This window comes from Bos indicus x Bos taurus, chromosome 3 (assembly GCF_003369695.1).
Source record: "Bos indicus x Bos taurus breed Angus x Brahman F1 hybrid chromosome 3, Bos_hybrid_MaternalHap_v2.0, whole genome shotgun sequence".
NCBI lineage: Eukaryota > Metazoa > Chordata > Mammalia > Artiodactyla > Bovidae > Bos > Bos indicus x Bos taurus.
This window is the reverse complement of record NC_040078.1, coordinates 66,194,165-66,216,972: the sequence shown is the minus strand read 5'-3', so window position 1 is coordinate 66,216,972 and position 22,808 is coordinate 66,194,165. Positions and strand designations below refer to the sequence as shown.

The following is a 22,808-nucleotide window of genomic DNA, read 5'->3' as shown; positions in this document are numbered from 1 at the left end:
TTTTCAGGAACAGGAAGCCACTGATCTCAACAGAACCTTTAGTCTCCAAACTCTGGCTAGTCCATAAGTGTGACAGAGCAGTTAACACTCCATTAAGCCTTGTCCCATTCTGAAAAGCTGGTAAGTGACTTGCTGCCATCCAACGTTTCCTAACTGTGGGCAAAGAAATTTGTTTGTTTTTCTTTCTTTGAAGAAGACTTCCAAGTGAAATTGCTACTAAGATCATGCTTTTTGCTTTTGTTGGTTTTGTTTTTTAATGAATATTTCAAATACAGGGAATACAGAGAATACATAAACTTTACTGTAATCTTATGCAGTTCTGGTTTTTTAAATGATTTGCTTTATTAATAAGAATGGTTTTTTCTTGAAAACTTCAAGGCATTACAGATCTCACTGAAATTATTGATGAATCTCTCTTATATTTTCTTCACTTCCCTTACTTCCTAGAGAGAAACTGTACCCAGACTTTGTCATAAATTATTGTCATGCTTGTTTTTCTGCTCTTTTACTGTATATATGTGTGTATTTAAATGACCTCCAGTATTGCTTTGTAAATTAACAGTTTATTTATGGTATCATACTAAGATTCTCATTCTCCACTTGTTTCTTTCCAGTCAATATGAATTCTTTGAGATTTATCTGCGTTAAGACAAATATGTCTAATTCAGTTAGTTCAATGCTCTTTAGTATTTCCTTTTATGAATATGCAAAAACTTGTACATCCAATCTTCTAACATTACCATAAACAATGATGCTATGCACATTGTTTCCAAAATGATGCATGGTCATCAGGACAATGTAAATATTCTTGAATTGCTATATCCTGGTCATCTGTTTCACTGAACTTTTGTTTGATGTGAAGTGATATCCCATTGTTGTTTAATTTACAGTTTCTTGTCACTAGAATTCTTGAACATTTTTTCATATAGTCCATTAAATGGACTTATAGTCCATTTAAGTTACTTCCACTTGTGAATTTCTTGTTCACATACTTTGACTACTTTTCTATTAGGTTGTTTGTGGTTTCTTTATTGTTCATAGGTGGGATAGTATTTGTAAGATATATGATGTTTTAAGGTTGCATTTGTTGTACCTTTTATTGTAAAATATTTTAAGTTTTAGTGTAGTTAAATTTATTTTTCTTTCCTTTATAGTTTGTACTATTGGTATCTTATTTTAGAAATCCTTCCCAAAGCAAAGGTTGTAATGACAATATCTCATACTTCCTTCTAAAATTTTTTCACATTTAGTGCTTCATATCAACTGGAATTTACTTTTGAAAATGTTATGAGATTATGAGGATGATATGACTTAATTAAAAATTGTTTTCCTATAGAGCTATTACCTCCCCTTCAAGCTGAGTAAACAGTTGTGTTAAGTTTGTATTTGGTTTAGGTTGTTCTTAGTTTCTCTTTCTGCTTTATCTCATGTTTATTTCTTTGAAATTGTACCCAGCAGTAAAGTCTCCACATGTAAACTTGGCATTCAGCTTTGTTTTCCAGGGCACCCCAGCTATGAAAGTGGGTCAGTCTCAGGGCTCTTGACTATCTTAATGCCATGGTCACATTTTCCTAATTATCGTAATTTTATGTAATTCTTAACTTGTTCATCTTTAAAACTCTCTTGGCTATTCTTTGTTCCTTGAGATATCATGGGAACTTTCAGATTATCTTCTTACATTCAATCGAAAGAATGTTCTTGGGCTTTTGATCACCCTTGCGCTGAACTGAAAGATACATTTTGGAGGAACTGACAATTTTTAAGAAGGCTTTTGTCATCTAAGAAAATTGGATAGGTATTCATTTATTTGGGTCATTTTTCATGTCCTTTATAACATTCTTCTTGTAATTATCTCTACAGAAGTTGTTTGTAGCTTTAAAAATTTTTTCTTCCAGGTACATTATTTTATTTGCTGCTTTTGTGAATAAATTTTAAAAATCCACTTCTTTTTTTTCTTTAGGCTTGTTAATATTTTGCTGAAGATTTTAAAAAATATTTATTTATTTTTAATTGCTTGATGATTGGCTTACAGTATTACACCTGTATTTAGGAGTGAGACTAGCTTGCAGTGTTCCTGCTTGCAATGCCATTGTAATGTGTTGGTCTATATTCTCTTGAAGTGTTTTTTTAAGATTCTAATGTTTAGCACTCAAAGTTTGGTTTGGTTATTGGACCCACTTATCTTTGCAATTTATTTGTGGGAAGTCTTTAATGGTGAGTTTTGTTTTTTAGAATAGCTATGGGACTATTCTTTTTTTTTTTTTTCCTATTTATTTTCATGCAGTTTTGGTAAGTTTTTCTCAGAATTGGCCCATTTCAAATTTGCCTGTTTTCAAATTTATTTTTTTAAAAATTGTTCGGCTTAAAAAATGTTTTTACTGTTTGTAGCATATGTCCTGATATTCTTGTCTATGTTCTTGATTTTGGTACATTGCTCCTCCCCCCAACCATTTTTTGTTTATCAATATCAGCAATGTTTTACCGACTTTATTATTTATACTTTTTGAAAACTAACATTGGTTCTGTTAATCTTCTCTTTGTATATTTATTTTTGCTTTATTAAGTTTGGCTTTACTTTTACTATTTACTTCCTTTTGTGTGTGTGTATAATTGGCAACTTTCCCCTGACTTGTGAAGCTGAATTTTATATTATTGATTTTCAGCCTTTCTTCTTTTCTAATGCATATATTTAATTATAAACACTTTTTACAGCATGTTTTAGCTTCATTTCACAAGTTTTGACAATAATTATCATTTATTCAGTTTTCTAGATCTTATTCAGTTTTCTTATTGATCAGTGGACTTCCTAGTACTGAGGGAAGTCACTCAGTCGTGTCTGACTCTTTGTGACCCATGGACTGTGTAGCCTGCCAGGCTCCTCAATCCATGGGATTTTCCAGGCAAGAATACTGGAGAGGGTTGCTATTTCCTTCTCCAGGGGATCTTCCCGACCCAGGGATTGAACCCGGGTCTCCTGCACTGTGAGCAGACTCTTTAACATCTGAGCCACCAGAGATTTCTTTATTTTCTAATGTATTAGGGAATCTATTTTATGTTTGAAATGTTTTGAGACTTACTTGCTTTTTGAGCTTTGTACGACTACTTTGATATCTGCCATATTCTTTCTTTCTCTCATTCTTGGACTTTAGTTGCATAGATATCCTCTCATTTTACTATACTGTCTATTCTCTTTGGTCCTTTGTTCTTTTTCCTTCTCTTTGTCTCAATTTTTCATTTGATATAGCTTCTTCCAACTAATTCTTTCTTTCAAGTGTGTTTAACCTTCAATTTATTTTTCAGAAATAAATTGAATTTATTTCAGATATTTATTTTTAAAGTCTAGAATTCCCTTCAATTCCCACCCCATTCCATTTTCTGTCAGACGTTTAATCTTATCTTTTACTTATTTGAATACACCAAGCTTGTATGCTAAGTTGCTTCAGGCATGTCTGACTGATATCGACCCTATGGACTATAACCTGCCAGGCTCCTCTGTCCATGGGATTCTCCAGCAAGAAGACTGGGGTGCACCACCACAGCCTCCTCCAAGGGATCTTCCTGGCCCTGGGATGGAACCCACCTCTCCTGCAGCTCTTGCCTTGCAGTCGGATTCTTTACGGATGAGCCACCAGGGAAGCCCACACAAAGCTCAGTTGTTTAAAAATCACTGTGGGCTTCCCTGCTGGCTCAGAGGTTAAAGTGTCTGCCTGCAATGCGGGAGACCTGGGTTTGATCCCTGGGTTGGGAAGATCCCCTGGAGAAGCAAATGGAAACCCACTCCAGTATTCTTACCTGGAGAACCCCTGGACAGAGGAGCCTGGTGGGCTACAGTCCACAGGGTCGCAAAGAGTCGAGCATGACTGAGCGACCTTATTTTCACTTTCAACTCAATTATCAGTGTGGATTTCTTTCTATTTTCTGTTTTTTTCTCTTGGTTTTCTATCATGTTGTTTTGTCTGCTCTCTGGTGTTTATGATGAATGTGAGACATTGAATATCAAGAAAATGTAGACCTAAAGTTAAGAAAATTTTCTCTTCACTCAGACAAAATTTATTTTGTATCTGTCCTATATAGCTAGAGACACTGGCAATTCTCATTTGTCTTAATCCTATTATAGATTAGATTGAGAAGACGAGAGATGGAATTAAGTCTGTTTCAGTCCACTGGTGGTTCTTCCCTGTTCAGTTCAATTCAGTCACTCAGCTGTGTCCAACTCTTTGTGATCCCAGGGACTGCAGCATGCCAGGCTGCAGTCCATGTCCATCACCAACTCCTGGAGCTTGCTCAAACTCATGTACATCGAGTTGGTGATGCTGTCCAACCATCTCATCCTCTGTCATTCTTTTGTCCTCCTGCGTTCAATCTTTCCCTGCATCAGGATCTTTTCCAATGAGTCAGCTCTTCGCATCAGGTGACCAAAGTACTGGAGCTTCAGCTTCAGCATCAGTCCTTCCAATGGATATTCAGAACTGATTTATTTTAGGATTGACTGGTTTGAACTCCTTGCAGTCCAAGGGACTCTCAAGACTCTCAACACCACAGTTCAAAAGCATCAATTCTTCGATGCTCAGCTTTCTTTATAGCCCAACTCTCACATCCATACAAGACTACTGGAAAAACCATAACTTTGACTAGACAGACATTTGTTGCAAAGTAATATCTCTGCCTTTTAATATGCTGTCTAGGTTGGTCATAGCTTTTCTTTCAAGGAGCAAGCGTCTTTTAATTTCATGACTGCAGTCACCATCTGCAGTGATTTTGGAGCTCAAAAAAAATAAAGTCTCTCACTATTTCCATTGTTTCCTCATCTATTTGCCATGAAGTGATGGGACCAGATGCCATGATCTTTGTTTTCTGAATGGAGAATTTTAAGCCAACTTTTTCACTCTCCTCTTTCACTTTCATCAAGAGGCTCTTTAGTTCTTCTTTGCTTTCTTAGATAAGGCAGGTAAGATGGTCTGGTATTCCCATCTCTTTTAGAATTTTCCACAGTTTGTTGTGATCCAAAGGCTTTGGCATAGTCAATAAACCAGCAGCAGATGTTTTCTGGAACTTTCTTGCTTTTTTGATGATCCAGCAGATGTTGGCAATTTGATCTCTGGTTCCTCTGCCTTTTCTAAATCCAGCTTGAACATCTGGAAGTTCATGATTCATGTACTGTTTAAGCCTGGTTTGGAGCAGCTTCTGAATTTGACAGATGCAACAATGCCAAGCTTACCTCTCTGCAGTCGCTTCTTTTCCAAATCTTAGCCAATAATATAATTCTTTACTGCTTTGTTTTCTCTCCAATGCTTTCAAATATATTTATATCACAGTTACCCTTGTTTTTAATTTTTCTTATTGAAAGTAATGGCATGATGGCTAGTGTTCTAGCCTTCATGGACTTTCCTATCTATTAAATCCTCTCATGTTTCAATTTCTTTCTTTGTGCACTGTTTTTTGAATTAATTTCTCATTTCTATAATCAGATTCATGGATTGGTAAAATATGCCCTCATTCCAGGCATCTATTTTTGTAAAAAAGTGTCTATTTGAACACTGTCATGAGCTTTGTTTATGACTGTTTTTGCCTTATGTTGGCAAAGTTGAGTGACTGTGGTAAAAACAATATGACCCCCAAATCCTAAAATTTTTACTATGTGTTACTAAGAAAAAGTGTGATGATCTCTGCTCTAATTCATTAATTTTTCTCTACTTTTTAAATCCAGTCTCTAGTTTGTTTTTCCTATTGACTTAAAAAAATTAATGATATTTAAATGTCCAAATTGTCTACTTTTCATATCTACCCATTACTGTTATATATATTAAAATATATAATATATATGTATATGTATACACATTCAGTTCAGTTCAGTCACTCAGTCGTGTCCAACTCTTTGTGACCCCATGAATTGCAGCACGCCAGGCCTCCCCGTCCATCACAAACTCCCGGAGTTCACCCAAACTCTTGTCCATCGAGTCGGTGATGCCATCCAGCCATCTCATCCTCTGTCGTCCCCTTCTCCTCCTGCCCCTAATCCCTCCCAGCATCAGAGTCTTTTCCAATGAGTCAACTCTTCGCATGAGGTGGCCAAAGTATTGGAGTTTCAGCTTTAGCATCATTCCTTCCAAAGAACACCCAGGACTGAGAATGGACTGGTTGGATCTCCTTGCAGTCCAGGGGACTCTCAGGAGTCTTCTCCAACACCACAGTTCAAAAGCATCAATTCTTTGGCGCTCAGCCTTCTTCACAGTCCAACTCTCACATCCATACATGACCACAGGAAAAACCATAGCCTCGACTAGACAGACCTTTGTTGGCAAAGTAATGTCTCTGCTTTTGAATATGCTATTTAGGTTGGTCATAACTTTCCTTCCAAGGAGTAAGCGTATTTTAATTTCATGGCTGCAATCACCATCTGCAGTGATTTTGGAGCCCCCTAAAATAAAGTCTGACACTGTTTCCCCATCTATTTCCCATGAAGTGATGGGACCGGATGCCATGATCTTCGTTTTCTGAATGTTGAGATTTAAGCCAACTTTTTCACTCTCCTGATTCACTTTCATCAAGAGGCTTTTTAGTTTCCACTTCACTTTCTGCCATAAGGGTGGTGTCATCTGCATATCTGAAGTTACTGATATTTCTCCCGGCAAACTTGATTCCAGCTTGTGTTTCTTCCAGCCCAGTGTTTCTCATGATGTACTCTGCATATAAGTTAAATAAGCAGGGTGACAATATACAACCTTGACGTACTCCTTTTCCTATTTGGAACCAGTCTGTTGATTCATGTCCATTTCTAACTGTTGCTTCCTGACCTGCATATACATATGTGTATGTATATAGTTCTTTACACTCCAAGTCCAAATAACATGTTTTAATTGGGTCAGTGACTAAAGAATTCACCGAAACTAGTATAGCAGAAATCACAATACTGTACTGCTCTCTGAAACTATTAAAATTTTTTTTTCCTACTAGATACAGAACAATGGCAGTGACAACCACATTGACATGGAATGAGGAAAGAAGTTTTCAAAAGCTGCTTGGAAATGTTTCTCTGAGACTTCTTTATAAGTCTAGTGTCCATGGAAGAAGCACTGTAGAAATGCAGAATAGGTGCCGTTGTCAAGGACCCATTGTAACAGTGATTTATCATTCCAACAGTATTTTTGGTGTCTTTACACTTGGGCATAGTTCTGACATGTCTGAAAGTTTTACAGAGCCAAATGCTTCCTTCTTTTTTTCACTTCAAAAGAATGAAACAATGGAAATGAAAACTGTAGTTTTAAATTCAACAGTGACATTTTATCGTAATAACCTGACATTTTGTTTCTCTAGTTATTACAATCAAAAATTATCTCTAAATTTTGAAGAAAGTCGCATTTATATACCTAGAATTTTTGAGGAAGAATTAATTGTAAAATCTCACGCAAAGTCCACATTTTTAGAATGTGAAGTTTTTCGAGTTGAAGGTATGTTAATTTGTACATTACTAAGTTCTGATTCCAGTCTTTGTGTTTGGTAACTCATAATTAATCTACAAGAACAAGAAAAAAGAAGACAGACAAGTGAATTTCATATCACACATTTTTTAATAACCTCCAAAATGAAACATGGAAGGCATATAGGTTATGGGGTTATCACCCAGAAAATATAGGCAGCTTTGGCCAAAGTAAGTTGAGAAGTATGAATGAAGGGATGGAGACGGAGAGAGAAGTTTCATTATTTTGACATGTGACACTTTTTGAGTTAGCCCTGGGACTCCTAGGCATAATTATACGAGTTTGCAGAGTGACTTATACAAAGAAGATACTTTTAGCTCCCCTTAATCTCATTATACTGCCAACCCTAATTCCTAACCAAACAGCTCATCTGGGTTATGCAAAAAGACTCAATGCCCTATTTAGAAGTTAGACTTGGTCACATTTAATCAGACAAGCTTAAAAATTGTTATGCCGTGTTTATTTCCTTTAGGAATTAAGGATGAGGCAGGCTACATAAACAGGATAACAAGAGCCACACAGTAAGTTAGTTTCTTGAACTATCTCTTACTCATTTCATTTAGATCAACTGTATGAATGGCACTGACAGTGAGATTAAAAATCATGTTACTTGGAGTGATAAAAATCAGTTACAGTGTTCCTGACATAATGTGTTGAAAACAATTTAGAACAGCAACAAAAGCAAAACCACTACCAGCTAAAACTTTTTAAGATCCACGTGATGGCAGTTTGACTTCATGTTTCACTTTGGTTCTGTTAGATTCAAAGTTTTCCAGAGTTGAGAAGACTATTTTAGATAATTCCTCTGAATCCTTATTTTGAGAATCAAGTTTTCAGAAAAACCTCAGAAAATTTTAAAAACAAATTCCCCTCTTCCCACTTATAGATAAACACTTGCATTGCATATATTTTATTTCTGTTTCCCCTTAATGTAACATTGTCACTGAAAATTCATTTTCAGTGTTGTTATTTCTTATTATACTTATGGGGTCTAAGGCTAATAGTTTAGAAATTATTTGGTTGCTGGTTAGTTTAACTTAGTCAGATATAGATAAGTACATTTTCTTCAAGCACAAAATGTATAACCTTAGACCCTTTCAAGTTATATGAAAGAAGATGCTAATATCAAAATAATAAATAAGTGTTAAAACATGCTTTTTAGCAGGAAGACAAGCTCAGCAGAATTATATTGTTCCTTATGAAAGTTTGGCTGTTGTATTTAACAACAGTACTTTTCCAGGCACAGAAATAGTCTCCTAGCAGATGTCAGAGCCTACAGTCCCTATGCAGACTTGGTTTCAGAAATCCGTATTCTCTTGCTGGGTCCAGTTGGGTCTGGAAAGTCCAGTTTTTTCAATTCAGTGAAGTCCATTTTCCAAGGCCATTTGACTCGCCAAGCCATAGTGGGATCTGATGTCACCAGCATTACTGAACAGGTAAGTTATTTCAGGATTTCCTGAGGATTTTGTTTTATAGGTTACAATTATGAGGTCTGTTAATTTCTTTGGCACTTTCTTCAATAGCTTAACCTCCTAATCTATGAACAATTAAATGCTAAATCAAATGTAAAACAGGAATAACAATTGAATTAGAATTTTCCCCCATGAGTTATATTAGACAGAGAAGCTTTCCATTTTAATGGACATAAGCAGTTTTAAGAAGAATGCTTTTTGGTATTTGAAAAAAATAATAAATGTTTAAAAACTTTGTAGAAATCTTTGTCCGAAAAAAAAAAAAAAAAGAAATCTTTGTCCGTTTTATTTGATATATATATATTTACTCATGTCCCACATGATTTTGCCTGGATTGAAATTATTTTCTTTTTTTTGTAATAAAATAATGAAAATTATGTATTGTAACACTTTTGCATTATATGAGATCATTTAATAGAAAATGATCATGAGAAGCAAAACCTTCATGAGGTAAATCAGTCTACCAACGCTCCTATAAAGACTATCTTATTTGTAAATAAATATATTTAAGGAAATAAGTACTAATGCCATTTTTAAAACTGTTATGCTAAAGATCTTTGATTTACAGTGCAATATTTATCTAGAAGCTTCCATTCTATGCTTGTCAATATTATGTAATCAACAAAAAGAATAAAGGGAATTAATAGAAAATATTAATGTATTGAATATTATCTAACTCTAATTAGAGTTAATTTCTTTCAAGTTGAGGTACCAATAAACCCCATTCACTTAGATCAAAATCTCCAGTGGAATTGCTTTAGGCATTTTTATGAAGCAATGGGTGCTTTGACTCCTTCACAAATGACAATAGGTTACAGAGGAATTCTCCACCTCCTGGTTTGGACTGAAAGAACTGAGTATCATTTGGTGTCTCTGAGAAGACCTTTTCTTTGTGATTCTTCCCAAATCTTCTATAGTTGAGTCTATGTTGAAAGTGTATTTGACCAATAAATGAAATTTTTTCAGAGTTATCCTGAAAAATAGTCTTGGGATCAGATGGAGTGTGTCTAGAAAAGAAGCTTTGTTAAAGTGAAAAGTGAAAAGTGAAAGTGAAAGTTCCTCAGTTGTTTCTGACTCTTTGTGACCCCATGGACTGTCCATGGAATTCTCCAGGCCAGAATACTGGAGTAGGTAGTCTTTTCCTTCTCCAGTGGATCTTCCCAACAGGGATTGAACCCAGGTTTCCTGCACTGCAGGCAGATTCTGCATGCAAAGTGCTCCTAATGCATGTCAAAATATGGTGGTTGTAAGCTGAACTTTTCTCATGGAATATCATATTTGATTGAAAAGACAACTGAAAGACTTGCTTATTTATACTTGGATATTTGGTAGACATTTTGGGGAAAAATGCACGAAATGAGGGTATCACTTCAAGGATAACAACCTACAGTGTTTGTTGTCAAAGATAACATTTGAGCTTTTAAGAAAAAGAGCATGAGGAAGTTTGTATCCACTACTTTGAGCTTGAAGACTTAAAAACTTAAAGACTTATCTAATGAGATTAATGATGGTATTAACAAATATGATATTGTAATATTGTACAATGAAATGTACCAATATTTGGAAGATCCAGATAAGCCAGTGAACCAATACTTTCAAATGACCAATGCATCAAGTTACAAAATCATGGATGGATAAAAAATATATTCAAAGTGTAAAATAGATCAATGAACTTAATGTCATAGTTTGAAAGTATCACAGATTTCACATTGCAGGGAACCTTTGAGAAATTATCACTTGTTCAGCTTTGATGTATTATTAATGAGCAATGTCCAGAATTCTCTGAAAGCTGTTAAATTAAATACTCCCTCCTTGCCTACTACCTGTATGTGTGAGGTCAGATTTTTCATATACTTCAACCCAAACAATATATCACAAGAGATTGAATGCAGAGGCAACTATGAGAATCTTGCTGTTTTTTATTGATTCAGACATTAAAAAGAATTGCAAAAAGTATATCAATCCCACTCTTTTCTATAATTTTTTGAAAATAGTTTTTCCCTAAAATTGTTAGATTAATATATAACAGGTTCATATTATATTTTTAAATAATTTAAGAAATACTAAAAATGTTTGTTTTAATTTCTAGTATGTTGCACATAAATAGATAAGACCTACATGAATAAAATATCTTTGGGAGCCTCAATAATTTTTAAGAAACTTAGTTGATCTTGAGACCAAAATGTTTGAGGACCACAGTATAAATATTAATGGGTTTTTCTTACTATTATTACATCTTGAAGGCTAGTTGAAGAGTGAACTTTTATATTGCTGTGTTTTGTTTTACAGTATAGGATATATTCTATTAAAGATGGAAAAAATGGCCAATCTCTGCCATTTATGTTGTGTGACTCCATGGGGCTGGATGAGAAAGAGGGAGTAGGCTTATGTGTGGATGACATACCCCACATCTTAAAAGGCTGTGTGCCAGACAGATATGAGGTAAGAATCCTTCAAAGTCTAGAACATTTCAAATCATTTTCAGCAATGCTTTTCATTGATATTTTATCACATGCATTTCTAATTTTTATAAAGTGGTTTCAACACCAACCAATACTACTGTATTTTAAATTAAAAAATATTTATGTAAAGAAAGCAGATAACTTCTATTATTTTCTACAGCATTAAGAAATATAACCAAAAGGCAAGATTTTACTCATATAGGTTCCAGGAAAAGGTCAGGAGGAACTGTGTTTATATTACTCTTTGCAATGATTCTAAATACTAGGAAAGGAGTAATATAATCTCTTGCACTTTTATAATCACTTAGACAAAATATTGAAACAACTACTCTTAGTTGATATGTGATGTTACATTGAAGGTGAGCAGGCTTCACTACTTAAATACAGCCTAAATACCTGATTTCAAAGGTTGGCTCTGCTACCAATTAGGTGTGTACCCATAAGTAGGTTACATGCTTGTCTCTGTGAGTTTTTTTTTTAATGTGGGAAATGTAGATAATGATAATGCTGATCTCATAGGTGGCTAAAAAGATTAAATGAGAAGATAAATTCTAAGTTCTCAGAAAGTTAAACATTATTGTCACCTTTCTTTTAGGTATTGGGTGCAATAAAATTAGCCTCAATTTCTAAGCAGTGATTTCCTTTTCCTCAATTGTGCTTTGAGATTTGAAGAGACTGAGACTTGAAATTAGCTTTTAAAGTTTAAAAATAAAATAAAATTTAAAAAATAGCACTGTTTGTACTTTTCTGAAATATTTCCATTATGGATAATTAAGTTGTAATTATATATATATATATATTTTGCCAAAGCAATGAAGTGGGTTGTATTATTTTTTTTAATATAATGATGCCATGCTAACAGTGGAGAGGAAGTATGAAAGAATGCTGTGAACTAATCTGGGGCAGGAGTGTCTGGGAGAAGGGAAGTTTTTGTGTTGGAAGTTAGTGGCGATCATGCTTGAAACATGAATTGTATCTGAAAGAATTCAGCAGAATTCTTGTAAATGAATGAAAGCATTCTCTTAAATGTTACCTTATATTTCTATAACAGTTTAGTCCCCAAAAACCAATTACACCCAAGCATCCTACTTTCATCACCTCTCCGTCACTGAAAGACAGGATCCACTGTGTGGCTTATGTCTTTGATATCAACTCTATGGACAATCTCTCCTCTAAAATGGTGGCAAAGCTCAAACAAATTCAAAAAGAAGTAATAAACTGCGGTGAGTTTCAAAACATTTTTACTTTGAAATAAAGATACATCCACAGAAAATTGCAAAAAGAATACAGCAAGGTCCCATGTCCCCTTCTTCCAATTTCCAGAGTCCCAGTTTGGTTGGTGGCAGTAGCAGATAGAGATCATTCAAAGGCTTTACTGAAATCCTTAAAGACTAGAATGGCTATGATTTTTTCATCATGTGTGATTTTCCTATGGCTAGATAGAGGAATTACCTCCCCATATTAGGTGACTAGACCAGAAAGATTAAAACCAGGAGATACAACACTCATAAGGCATGTTATAGCTCTGTTATTTTGTTACATGGGTAGATTCCAGTAACTACTGCTACATACAGAACTATTCCATCGCCATGAAAGTCTTTGTCATGGTACCCCCCAACCCTCACCAGTTAATTTTTGGCAGCAATTAATCTCTCCTTTATCTCCATAAGTTTTGAGAATGTTATACAAATGGAATCCCAACAGTATGTCTGATTTGAGGCTGGGCTTTCTTCACTCAGTCTAATATCCTTTGAATTACATAAAAGTTGTTATGTATATTAGTTGTTCATTTCTGTTTATTGTTGAGTACTAATTCATGGTATAGATATTCCATAGTTGTTTTAACCATTCTTTATTAAAGGACTTTTTGATTACTTCTGTTTTTGGGCTATTGCACATAAAGCTCCTTTGAATATTAGTGTGCAGGTTTTTGTGTGGATGTAAGTTTTCTTTCTTCTGGGATCATTCCCCAAAAGTGTGATTGCTGGGTCCTATGCTAACTCTGTGTTTAATTTTTTAAAGAAAACGCCAAACCACTTTTTAGAATTACTGCACATTTTCTATTTTTACAATATATGAGAGATCCAGATTCTCTGGATTCTTGCTAGTATTTACGATTATTGCTTTTTTTTTTTTTTATTTAACTTTTCTAGTAGGTATATAATGATAGTTTACATCGCCCTAATGGTGGCTCAGCTGGTAAAGAGTCTGCCTGCAGTGCAGGAGACCTGGGTTTAATCCCTGGGTCAGGAAGATCCCCTGGAGAAGGACATAGCAAGCCATTCCAGTATTCTTGACTGGAAAATCCCATGGATGGAGGAGCCTGGCAGGGTACAGACCATGGGGTTGCAAAGAGCTGGACACGACTGAGGGACTTCACTTTAATGATTAATTACACTGACCATCTTTTAATGTACTTATTTGCTTGTATATGTCTTCTTCAGTAAAAGATCTCTTCATGTCTTTGACCTGTTTTCTATTTGGACACTTTGTTTTTTTTACTGTTGAATTTTAAAAGACCCGTAAATTCTAGATATGATTCATTTGTCAGATATGACATATGGTTTGCAAATAGTTTCTTCCAGTACTCAGTTGTCTTTTCAATATCTTAGCAGAGCCTTTCACAAACAAAATATTAAAAATGTTGGTGAACTCCTATTTGTCAATTTTTTCTTTTAAGGATCATGTTTTTCATTTTGTGTCTAAAATCCTTCGCCAAGCTTTAAGTCTTGGATTTTTTTCTGTTTTCTTCTAAAAGTTTTATATAGTCTTAACATTTTACATTTAAATATGTAATTAATTTTTAGTCACTTTTTGTGTAGGATATGAAGTGTAGGTCCAGGTTTATTTTATTTTTGCCTATGGATATTCAGTTGCTCCAGGACCATTTGTTGAAAAAACTGTCATTTCTCAATTGTATTGCTTTTGTACCATTATCAAAAATCCATGTCCTCACTTCTGTGCATCTATTTCTGGGTCTCTATTCTGTTCCCTTGATCTATATGTTCATTCCTCTACCAACATCACACAGTCTTTATCACTGTGGTTATATAATAATAAAAGCTATAGGTCTTAAAGTGGGTAAAATAATCCCTTCCACTTTATTCTTATTTGTCAAAATTATTTTATCTATTCTAGTTCCTTTACATTTCTGTAGGAATTTTAGAGTTACTTTGTATATTTCTACAAAAAAAGTCTTAATGGGATGTTGATTGTTTATTAGTTCTAGGAAGACTTTTTTCATCATTAAATTCTTAGGATTTCATTTCATCTCAAATGGGGACAATTTTATTCCTTCTTTCTTAACTTGTATGTGTTTTATTTATTTTTGTTTATCTTACCATCCTGGCTCGTACTTTTAGTTGAATAGTGATGAGAACAAATACCCTTGTTTTGTTTCTGAACTTAGGAGAAGAGATTCAATGTTTCATCACGTTAATGTCAACTAATGACATTATAGTTTTTAATAGCTGTTCTTTATTAAGTTGAAGAAGTTCTTCTTTATTTCAACTTCTCTGAGAGTTTGTTTTTTTTTAAAGCATGAATGGCTATTGAATTTTGCCAAATGGTTTTTCTCTATAGATTGATATGATCATGGGAATTGTTTCCCTGTGTAGTCTGTTTATGTCATGGATCATATTGACTGAATTTGAATCTTGAGCCAACTTTGTCTCCATAACACAAAGCCCATGTGTTCATGGTGCATAATTCCTTTTATATATTGCTGAATCCTATTTGATAATATTTTATTAAGTAATTTGGCATCTACATTTATGAGGGATATTGGGCTGTAGTTTTTTTGTTTTGTTTTTTAATTTCTGTAGTGTTTGCCAAGGAGAAGGCAATGGCACCCCACTCCAGTACTCTTGCCTGGAAAATCCCATGGACGGAGGAGCCTGGTGGGCTGCAGTCCATGGGGTCACTAGAGTCGGACACGACTGAATCACTTCACTTTCACTTTTCACTTTCATTCATTGGAGAAGGAAATGGCAGTCCACTCCAGTTCTTGCCTGGAGAATCCCAGGGACGGGAAAGCCTGGTGGGCTGCCGTCTATGGGGTCGCACAGATTCGGACAGGACTGAAGCGACTTAGCAGCAGCAGCAGCAGTATTTTTCAGGGTTTGGTCTCAGGTAATATTGGTGTTATAAAATGAGCTAGGAAGTACTCTTTCCTCTTTCATTTTCTGGAAGGGATTGTATAGAATTTTTTTTTTTTTAAATGTGTGGTAGAATTCTCCAATAAAACCATCTGGCCCTGGAGATTTCTTTTTCAGGGATTTTTAAAACCATGAGTTCAATTTAAAAATAGTTTTAGGGCTATTAAAATGATCTATTTCATATTAGATGAGCTATAGTGTAGTTTGTAGTATAGTTTCAGTCTATTTCATCTAAGTTGTCAAACTATGCATGTAGACTTGTTCATAGTATCTTCTCATTCTTTTTATGTCTTTGGGGTCTAAAGAGATATCCCTCTGTCCTTCTTGGGGAAATAGCTGTTAGTAAAGTAGAACTTTGGTTCAGTTACAACCAGTTATTTACTTTGATCTCTATGGTTTTAGGGAAAAGGCAGGGTCCTTAGTAGAACTGTGAAATCAGTGTACTTCACGTTCACAAATGCTCTCAGACAACTCTCCTTGCTTTCTCTCTTCCTTGGGGTTCTTTTTCAGTCTTTAAGATCCAGCAACCACTTCCCCCCCACTGACCAATTTAAAACACACTGTTTGAATGGGATAGTAGCTGATTGCAACTTAGTATGATTTTAATTCCATTTAGAAATAGTCTCTCATGTTGGAAGAAATAATGTCTCCCATTATAAGAACTTCAGGTCCCATATTGAGATTTCTTGGGAATATTCCATTCTCCTGATCTTAAATTTACCTTACAGAGTACTATTTTCACACATATTTAATTATCTTGTTAATACACTACTGTTTATGATGTAAATTAACTGATTTATCTACTTGATATAGGTGTAGCACAAGTAGCATTACTTACTAAAGTGAAAAATTGCAATGAAGTTCTTCAAGACAACTTCTTAAAGATGAATAAGGCTATGATTTCTCAAAGCCAGGTAAAGAATACTTTTTGCAACTAGATAGAATTGTAATAGTTTTATATTTTTGCATGTGTGTGAATGCTCACACTACATATTCACAGGTAAATGAAGAAATGAATCAATTGGCTGGTTGATTGAAGTTAATACCCTACTTTAAAATAATAATCTGAATTATAATTATATTCAGAAAATAATATTAAGCCATTGTGTTTACTGTTTCTTTCTTAAATTATATTTAAATTCAGTCAAATTTTAGATATAAGACTTACGTTTACTAAATTCTTTTTTCCACAGATACAGAATGTCAGCAAGATACTAGGCATTCCTCTTTCTAGAATATTGGTGGTTGACAATTATGCTTCAGAGAGGGAGATGGACCCTGTAAAGGACATTCTGATCCTCTCTGCACTGAAGCAGATGTTCCGGGCTACGGATGACTTCTTAGAGGATTTGCCTCTTGAGTAAACAGGTGATCTGGCCCCATCCTGCTCCTCTCACAAAGTTTTTGGAAAAACACTAGCTATTTCTCAGTTGGATGGTTGGTACCCATCTGCCTGCAGTAGTCCTGACAGCCATGTAACAATATTGCTTTGTTCTCACCCTTTTTATGTTTTGTTTCCAGATACAACTGCAGGAATGTTCCAGCTCTGCATCAGTTGACTTGATTCAGACACTTGGCCCAAGCTGGAGTTGCCAACAGCCTCTTTGAGATTCTGCCTCTACTCGAGTTTTGCTTTCTGTCCCTGACAATATTTAGCTGATGTTTCCTTCTAAGATCAGCCATACCTCAAGTACAAAGGTCAACCTTGAGCAGTAGTGGGCCAACATATGTCCTATTGCAAACCATCTTTCGTATTTATGCAATATTTACAAATTAATTTCTATGACATCTTTGAATATATCCTCAGAAAAGTTAACTATTTCCTTACTTACTTGTCTTAATTGTTTCAATACTTAATTTAAAACTCAGTGTCAGTACTAACCACACTGAGCATAAAATGGTTAGAGATATCTGCTTCTCTAAATAGTGAGCTTTTCAAGAAGCAGGGTTTGGATTTTGCTTATCTTTGTATTCACAGAAATTCGCACACTGCCTGGAAGGGAGCAAGCATACCTGCTCTTAAGCATATCTCCCGATCTCCCCAGTGTGATAATGTATATTTAAAATTTTCTCCTTATGGAAAGGAAGACTGTGAGAGAATGAAATGCTGGAGATAAATAAAGGAAGGAGAATGTATCACTTAGCTCTGGATGAAAATATGAATTTAAGTTAATTAAAAGAAACAAGTGTTCCCAAGAGATTAACATTTCATTTCTGTGAGAAAAAACAAACATTTTTCCTCTAACGAACCCGTGCCTGTTTTCATTGATTGAATTCCAAACCACCCTAGCCATATTTCCAAAGTAGAGTGATCAAATAAGGTTACTGCTGCTGCTGCTGCCGCTAAGTCACTTCAGTTGTGTCCAACTCTGTGTGACCCCATAGACGGCAGCCCACCAGGCTCCCCCGTCCCTGGGATTCTCCAGGCAAGAACACTGAAGTGGGTTGCCATTTCCTTCTCCAATGCATGAAAGTGAAAAGTGAAAGGGAAGTCTACTACTGCAAGTCAATTATAAGGTTCTTTTATACAAGTACTCCCAAATGATTCTAAAGTTCACTGGATAGCTGAAGAAATTAGAACTATTAATAAAGAAAGATGAAGAATCAGGTTTTCTCTCTTTTTACTTAACTCCTTTCAATTTTCTGTCTTTGTCAAATGAATATGCTTTGGATCAATAGTTCTTTGTATTAATACAATCCAACTTAGAATTATTATCTTTTGGGGGAAGTCCTGGGTATTACAAGGGCAAGAATTCCTTCAGGGTAATTATGGGAAAAAGAATATTTCCTAAATCAAAGCTACAGGTGAAGCCATGTTCTAATGAATGTCCAGAAGCCATAGTTCAATGGAAGAGATGGATAGGTTCTTTAGAAAATATTTGGGAATAGAATGGTCATAAGTATTGAGGAGTAGAGCCCAAGTAGATGTTGGGAACAAAATTAGAGTGGCAGACAGGATAGTTATGATGTGGATATAAGGCACAACAGGTCTGGAAAGTAAGGTATGTTTGCCTCCATGTATTCTAGGGAGAAAAAAAAGCCATAGCTATTGTTGGTTGGAAAAGACCGAAGGTGACTCAGGACCCACCATTGATTTCAGTAACTGTAGGGCCATACTTCATCCTTCTCCAGAGTGGAGTCAGCAAAAATCTGGGCAGAGGAAAGTTTCTCTAGATGTAAAATTAGATTCAAAATGGAACTTTATTTGAAAGGATAGCATGGAATACTGTTATGAGGGAGAAGGAGATGCTGAAAAAGATAGGAAGTAATGGAATTATGAACAGATTTAAGCAATGAGGGACTGTCTAGGTGAGCCAACATTGTTTGAGAATGTAAATACTGAGGTTTTTTCTTTTTTTCTATAAAGGGCAGTGTTAGATAATTGATGTCACAATTCTGAATCCTCTGATTTTACACTACTTTGGGAGCATTTAAACCCCCAATGGAGCTAAATATTTATTTGGAGTTTAGGCTGGAAAGGATTGGTGATGGCAGGAAGCCTCAAAAGGGGTAAACTTCTCTTTAACCTGAGAGAGGACTTTCCCTGACATTGTAGATTCTGCTGATCTTTCTCTACCATCCTGAGAGATAGTAGGACTCACCATTTTGCTGCATTTTAGAAGCCATTCAGCATTTTTTAAACTTTACATAATTTGCAATTCATTTAGTTGTATAGTCCAGCCAAAATTGCTAAAATACTTCTTAGCAAAATAGTGCTAAGGGGCACAGTAGATAAAACAAGGGGAAATATAAGGTAGAATATTGTCTTAAAGTGAGGGGGATGTTGGTGAGACAGTTTAAGTATCAATGCTAGAAGCTTTGTGTGGTAGGTGGGGTAGGTGGATGCCACAACATGTTTCTTAATCTACATGTCCATCAATGGATGGATAAAGAAATGAAATATTATTCAACCATAAAAGAAGAAAATTCTGCCATTTTAGACAAAATAGATGGGCCAGAGTATTGTGTTAAAAGAAATTAGTCATATAGGGGAGACAAATACTGCATAACATTTCTTAAATGTTAATGAAATGGTGGTGGCCAAAGGCTGAGCGGGAGGGAAATGAGATGTTCGTTAAAGGATACAAATTTTCAGTTGTTGCTTAGACAGTAGTTATTAAATATTTTCACCACACATACAAAGAAGGTAATGATTTGAGATGAGATGATGGATATGTTAATTAACCATATTGTGGTAATCATCTCATAATATATGTTTATTAAATCATGTTGAACATCTTAAATTTACATAATATTTTATATCAGTTATATCTTAATGAAATTTGAAAAAAAGTAAAAACAAAAGTAATTATTTCTGACAGAAATTTGTAGCATTGTGCAAATTCATCCAGCATCCACCTTAATAAGAGGGGTAGGTACAGTGGGTGATGTGCAAGCCTGTGTCTTCTTTAGAAAACTAATCTTAAAAGATTATCATGTTGCTTCTTCATAAAAAAGGGAGGCTAATAACTAATTGGCAAAACTGATCGGGGGACTCAAGTAGGCCTCAGATGATTCAGATACCGGCTGATGATTAATCATCTTGTAGGGACATAACTCCATCCGATGCTAAAGTGGCCACCTGATAGCAAGGCTGATCAAAGTCTTTGTGTTAGTTGCTCAGTTGAGTCTGACTCTTTGAGACTCATGAACTATAGCCCACCAGGCCCCTTTGTCCAAGGAGTTCTCCAGGAAAGAATACTGGAGTGGGTAGCCATTCCCTTCTCTAGTGGATCTTCCTGACCAGGGATCAAACCTGTGACTCCTGCATTGTAGCAGATTCTTTACCTTCTGAGCCACAGGGGAAGCTTGATCAAAGTCTTAAGGCATTCCTAAAGCTGTGAGGAAACACAAGCTGGAATCAAGATTGCCGGGAGAAATATCAATAACCTCAGATATGCAGATGACACCACCCTTATGGCAGAAAGTGAAGAGGAACTCAAAAGCCTCTTGATGAAAGTGAAAGTGGAGAGTGAAAAAGTTGGCTTAAAGCTCAACATTCAGAAAACGAAGATCATGGCATCTGGTCCCATCACTTCATGGGAAATAGATGGGGAAACAGTGGAAACAGTGGCAGACTTTATTTTTTGGGGCTCGAAAATCACTGCAGATGGTGACTGCAGCCATAAAATTAAAAGACACTTACTCCTTGGAAGGAAAGTTATGACCAACCTAGATAGCATATTCAAAACCAGAGACATTACTTTGCCAACAAAGGTTCATCTAGTCAAGGCTATGGTTTTTCCTGTGGTCATGTATGGATGTGAGAGTTGGACTGTGAAGAAGGCTGAGTGCCGAAGAATTGATGCTTTTGAACTGTGGTGTTGGAGAAGACTCTTGAGAGTCCCCTGGACTGCAAGGAGATCCAACCAGTCCATTCTGAAGGAGATCAGCCCTGGGATTTCTTTGGAAGAAATGATGCTAAAGCTGAAACTCCAGCACTTTGGCCACCTCATGTGAAGAGTTGACTCATTGGAAAAGACTCTGATGCTGGGAGGGATTGGGGGCAGGAGGAGAAGGGGATGACAGAGGATGAGATGGCTGGATGGCATCACTGACTCAATGGACGTGAGTCTGAGTGAACTCCGGGAGTTGGTGATGGACAGGGAGGCCTGGCGTGCTGCGATTCATGGGGTCACAAAGAGTCGGACACGACTGAGCAACTGAATTGAACTGAACTGAAAGTTGTGAGAATTTGGATGTCCCCAAATCCCATCCTTAATGTGATGAATGTCTGGGCTAATTTATGGAGGAGAGTAGATTAAATACATCTGATTTTTGCCCTCAATCTAAGCAAGATGGAATCAAGCCTACAAAACCACTGCAAAAATTTTCTCTGATGCTGGAGAAAATGCAGGACACTGGGGTTGGTCAGACAATACTTAGGATAATAGTCAATATCTAGCTGCACACCCCTCACATGGATAGATTCAAGCTATTTCAGGCCCCAGGAAGAAATGTTGGTGTAAGCAAAACTGCAAGTACAGATGGCAGGAACTCACAAGAGGCAGGGAAAAGACCAACAAGCTGAGCTCAACAGAGGTGGGAAAATCATTACAATTTTTTAAAACAATTTATTTCTTTGGAGTATTTCATGAGAATGACAGTCTGATATTGATAAAAAAAATGCAAAGAAAACCACACATAGTTAAGTTTTTGAGAACATTTGTGTTCTATTTTTGTGTTATGTTGTAGAAGCAATTCAAATGTGAATGGATCACTATAATTTCAATAAGCTTACTATTAATATGATAAAAATACAGGTGTGTTATTCTGAGTGTATCAGACCTTGTTCTGCCTGATAGGCAATCAGTGGTTCTATTTTCAGTGTAGATTTATAGAGGGAGAATTGTCAAGTCCCCATGACTGACGAGTCCAGGGAGAAAAAGTAGCTCATCTGCATGGTCAGACTTCAGATATTTCAAATGGGTTGCACATGCAGCTAGAACAAACTCTTAAAATAACTATATATATATATATATATATATATAGTTATTTGACTTCCCTGTGTATATTTCACCCCTTATTTCCCAGAGTCATGCCCATTGTCCTTTTAAGAATTAAGATTATTTAGAACAGGGGTTAAAAACAAACAAACAAACCTGAAACAGTGATCTGAGTTTTTTAAACTTCCATATAGACTCTTGGGAGTCCAGGCCATGAAAGGATCTGAACACAGAATTTATGGAATTGCTATGTACTAAAAAGGTAATAGAGGGACTCAGTTCTGTCGAAACTACAAGGTAGTCACCGATCCTGGGAAGAAACACTGGCTATAACACTGGTAGAAAAATCAAGAGAAATAGAATTGAAGAGACCCAGAGGAAGGGTGTCATTAGCAAAGGGGGAAGTTCTCGGTACCATGTGAAAGTTAAGACACTGACTAGAAGCCAGGGCAATGTGTCCAAAGTCTTCATTCCCATTTGAAGAAGTCCCACACTTTACATGGTAAAGAAGAAACTGTATCTGACAATCTTGTCAATGTGGCCTGTGAGCCTTTCATTAATAATGGCTTGATTATAATAATGTAACCTACAGATAATCTAATCATCTGTAGATTATCCAACAGAAGGACACATTTCTGTTCTAGAATGTGAGGCTGAGGCTCAGGCTATCTGAGGCTGTCTGAACAGTTGGAGCATAGCTTTTTATAAAGACTTGAGACACTCAAAATACTCCAAACATATAGGGTTGATCCTTGTTGCTAAAAGGACCAGTGGGAGTATGCAAGGGGTGGGG

The 22,808-nt window shown here is 35.8% G+C and overlaps 1 protein-coding gene across 1 annotated transcript; it reads left to right on the top strand.

Annotated features, from left to right (window-relative positions):
- On the top strand, positions 1–18,176 carry IFI44L (interferon induced protein 44 like). The gene is made up of 9 exons (XM_027536799.1): positions 1–120; positions 6,955–7,448; positions 7,951–7,999; positions 8,719–8,914; positions 11,240–11,392; positions 12,464–12,635; positions 16,383–16,483; positions 16,763–16,937; positions 17,091–18,176. The coding sequence occupies exons 2-8, from the start codon at positions 6,965–6,967 to the stop codon at positions 16,931–16,933; spliced, it is 1,326 nt and encodes a 441-aa protein (XP_027392600.1). The 5' UTR covers positions 1–120; positions 6,955–6,964; the 3' UTR covers positions 16,934–16,937; positions 17,091–18,176.
- The last annotated feature ends 4,632 nt before the right edge of the window (positions 18,177–22,808 follow it).

Excerpts from the sequence above, each read along its gene's own strand:
- IFI44L (XM_027536799.1), top strand. The coding sequence starts at position 6,965 with ATGGCAGTGACAACCACATTGACATGGAATGAGGAAAGAAGTTTTCAA. Across the intron at positions 12,636-16,382 it reads AAAAGAAGTAATAAACTGCG|GTGTAGCACAAGTAGCATTA; the intron begins GTGAGTTTCAAA and ends TACTTGATATAG. Across the intron at positions 16,484-16,762 it reads CTATGATTTCTCAAAGCCAG|ATACAGAATGTCAGCAAGAT; the intron begins GTAAAGAATACT and ends TTTTTTCCACAG.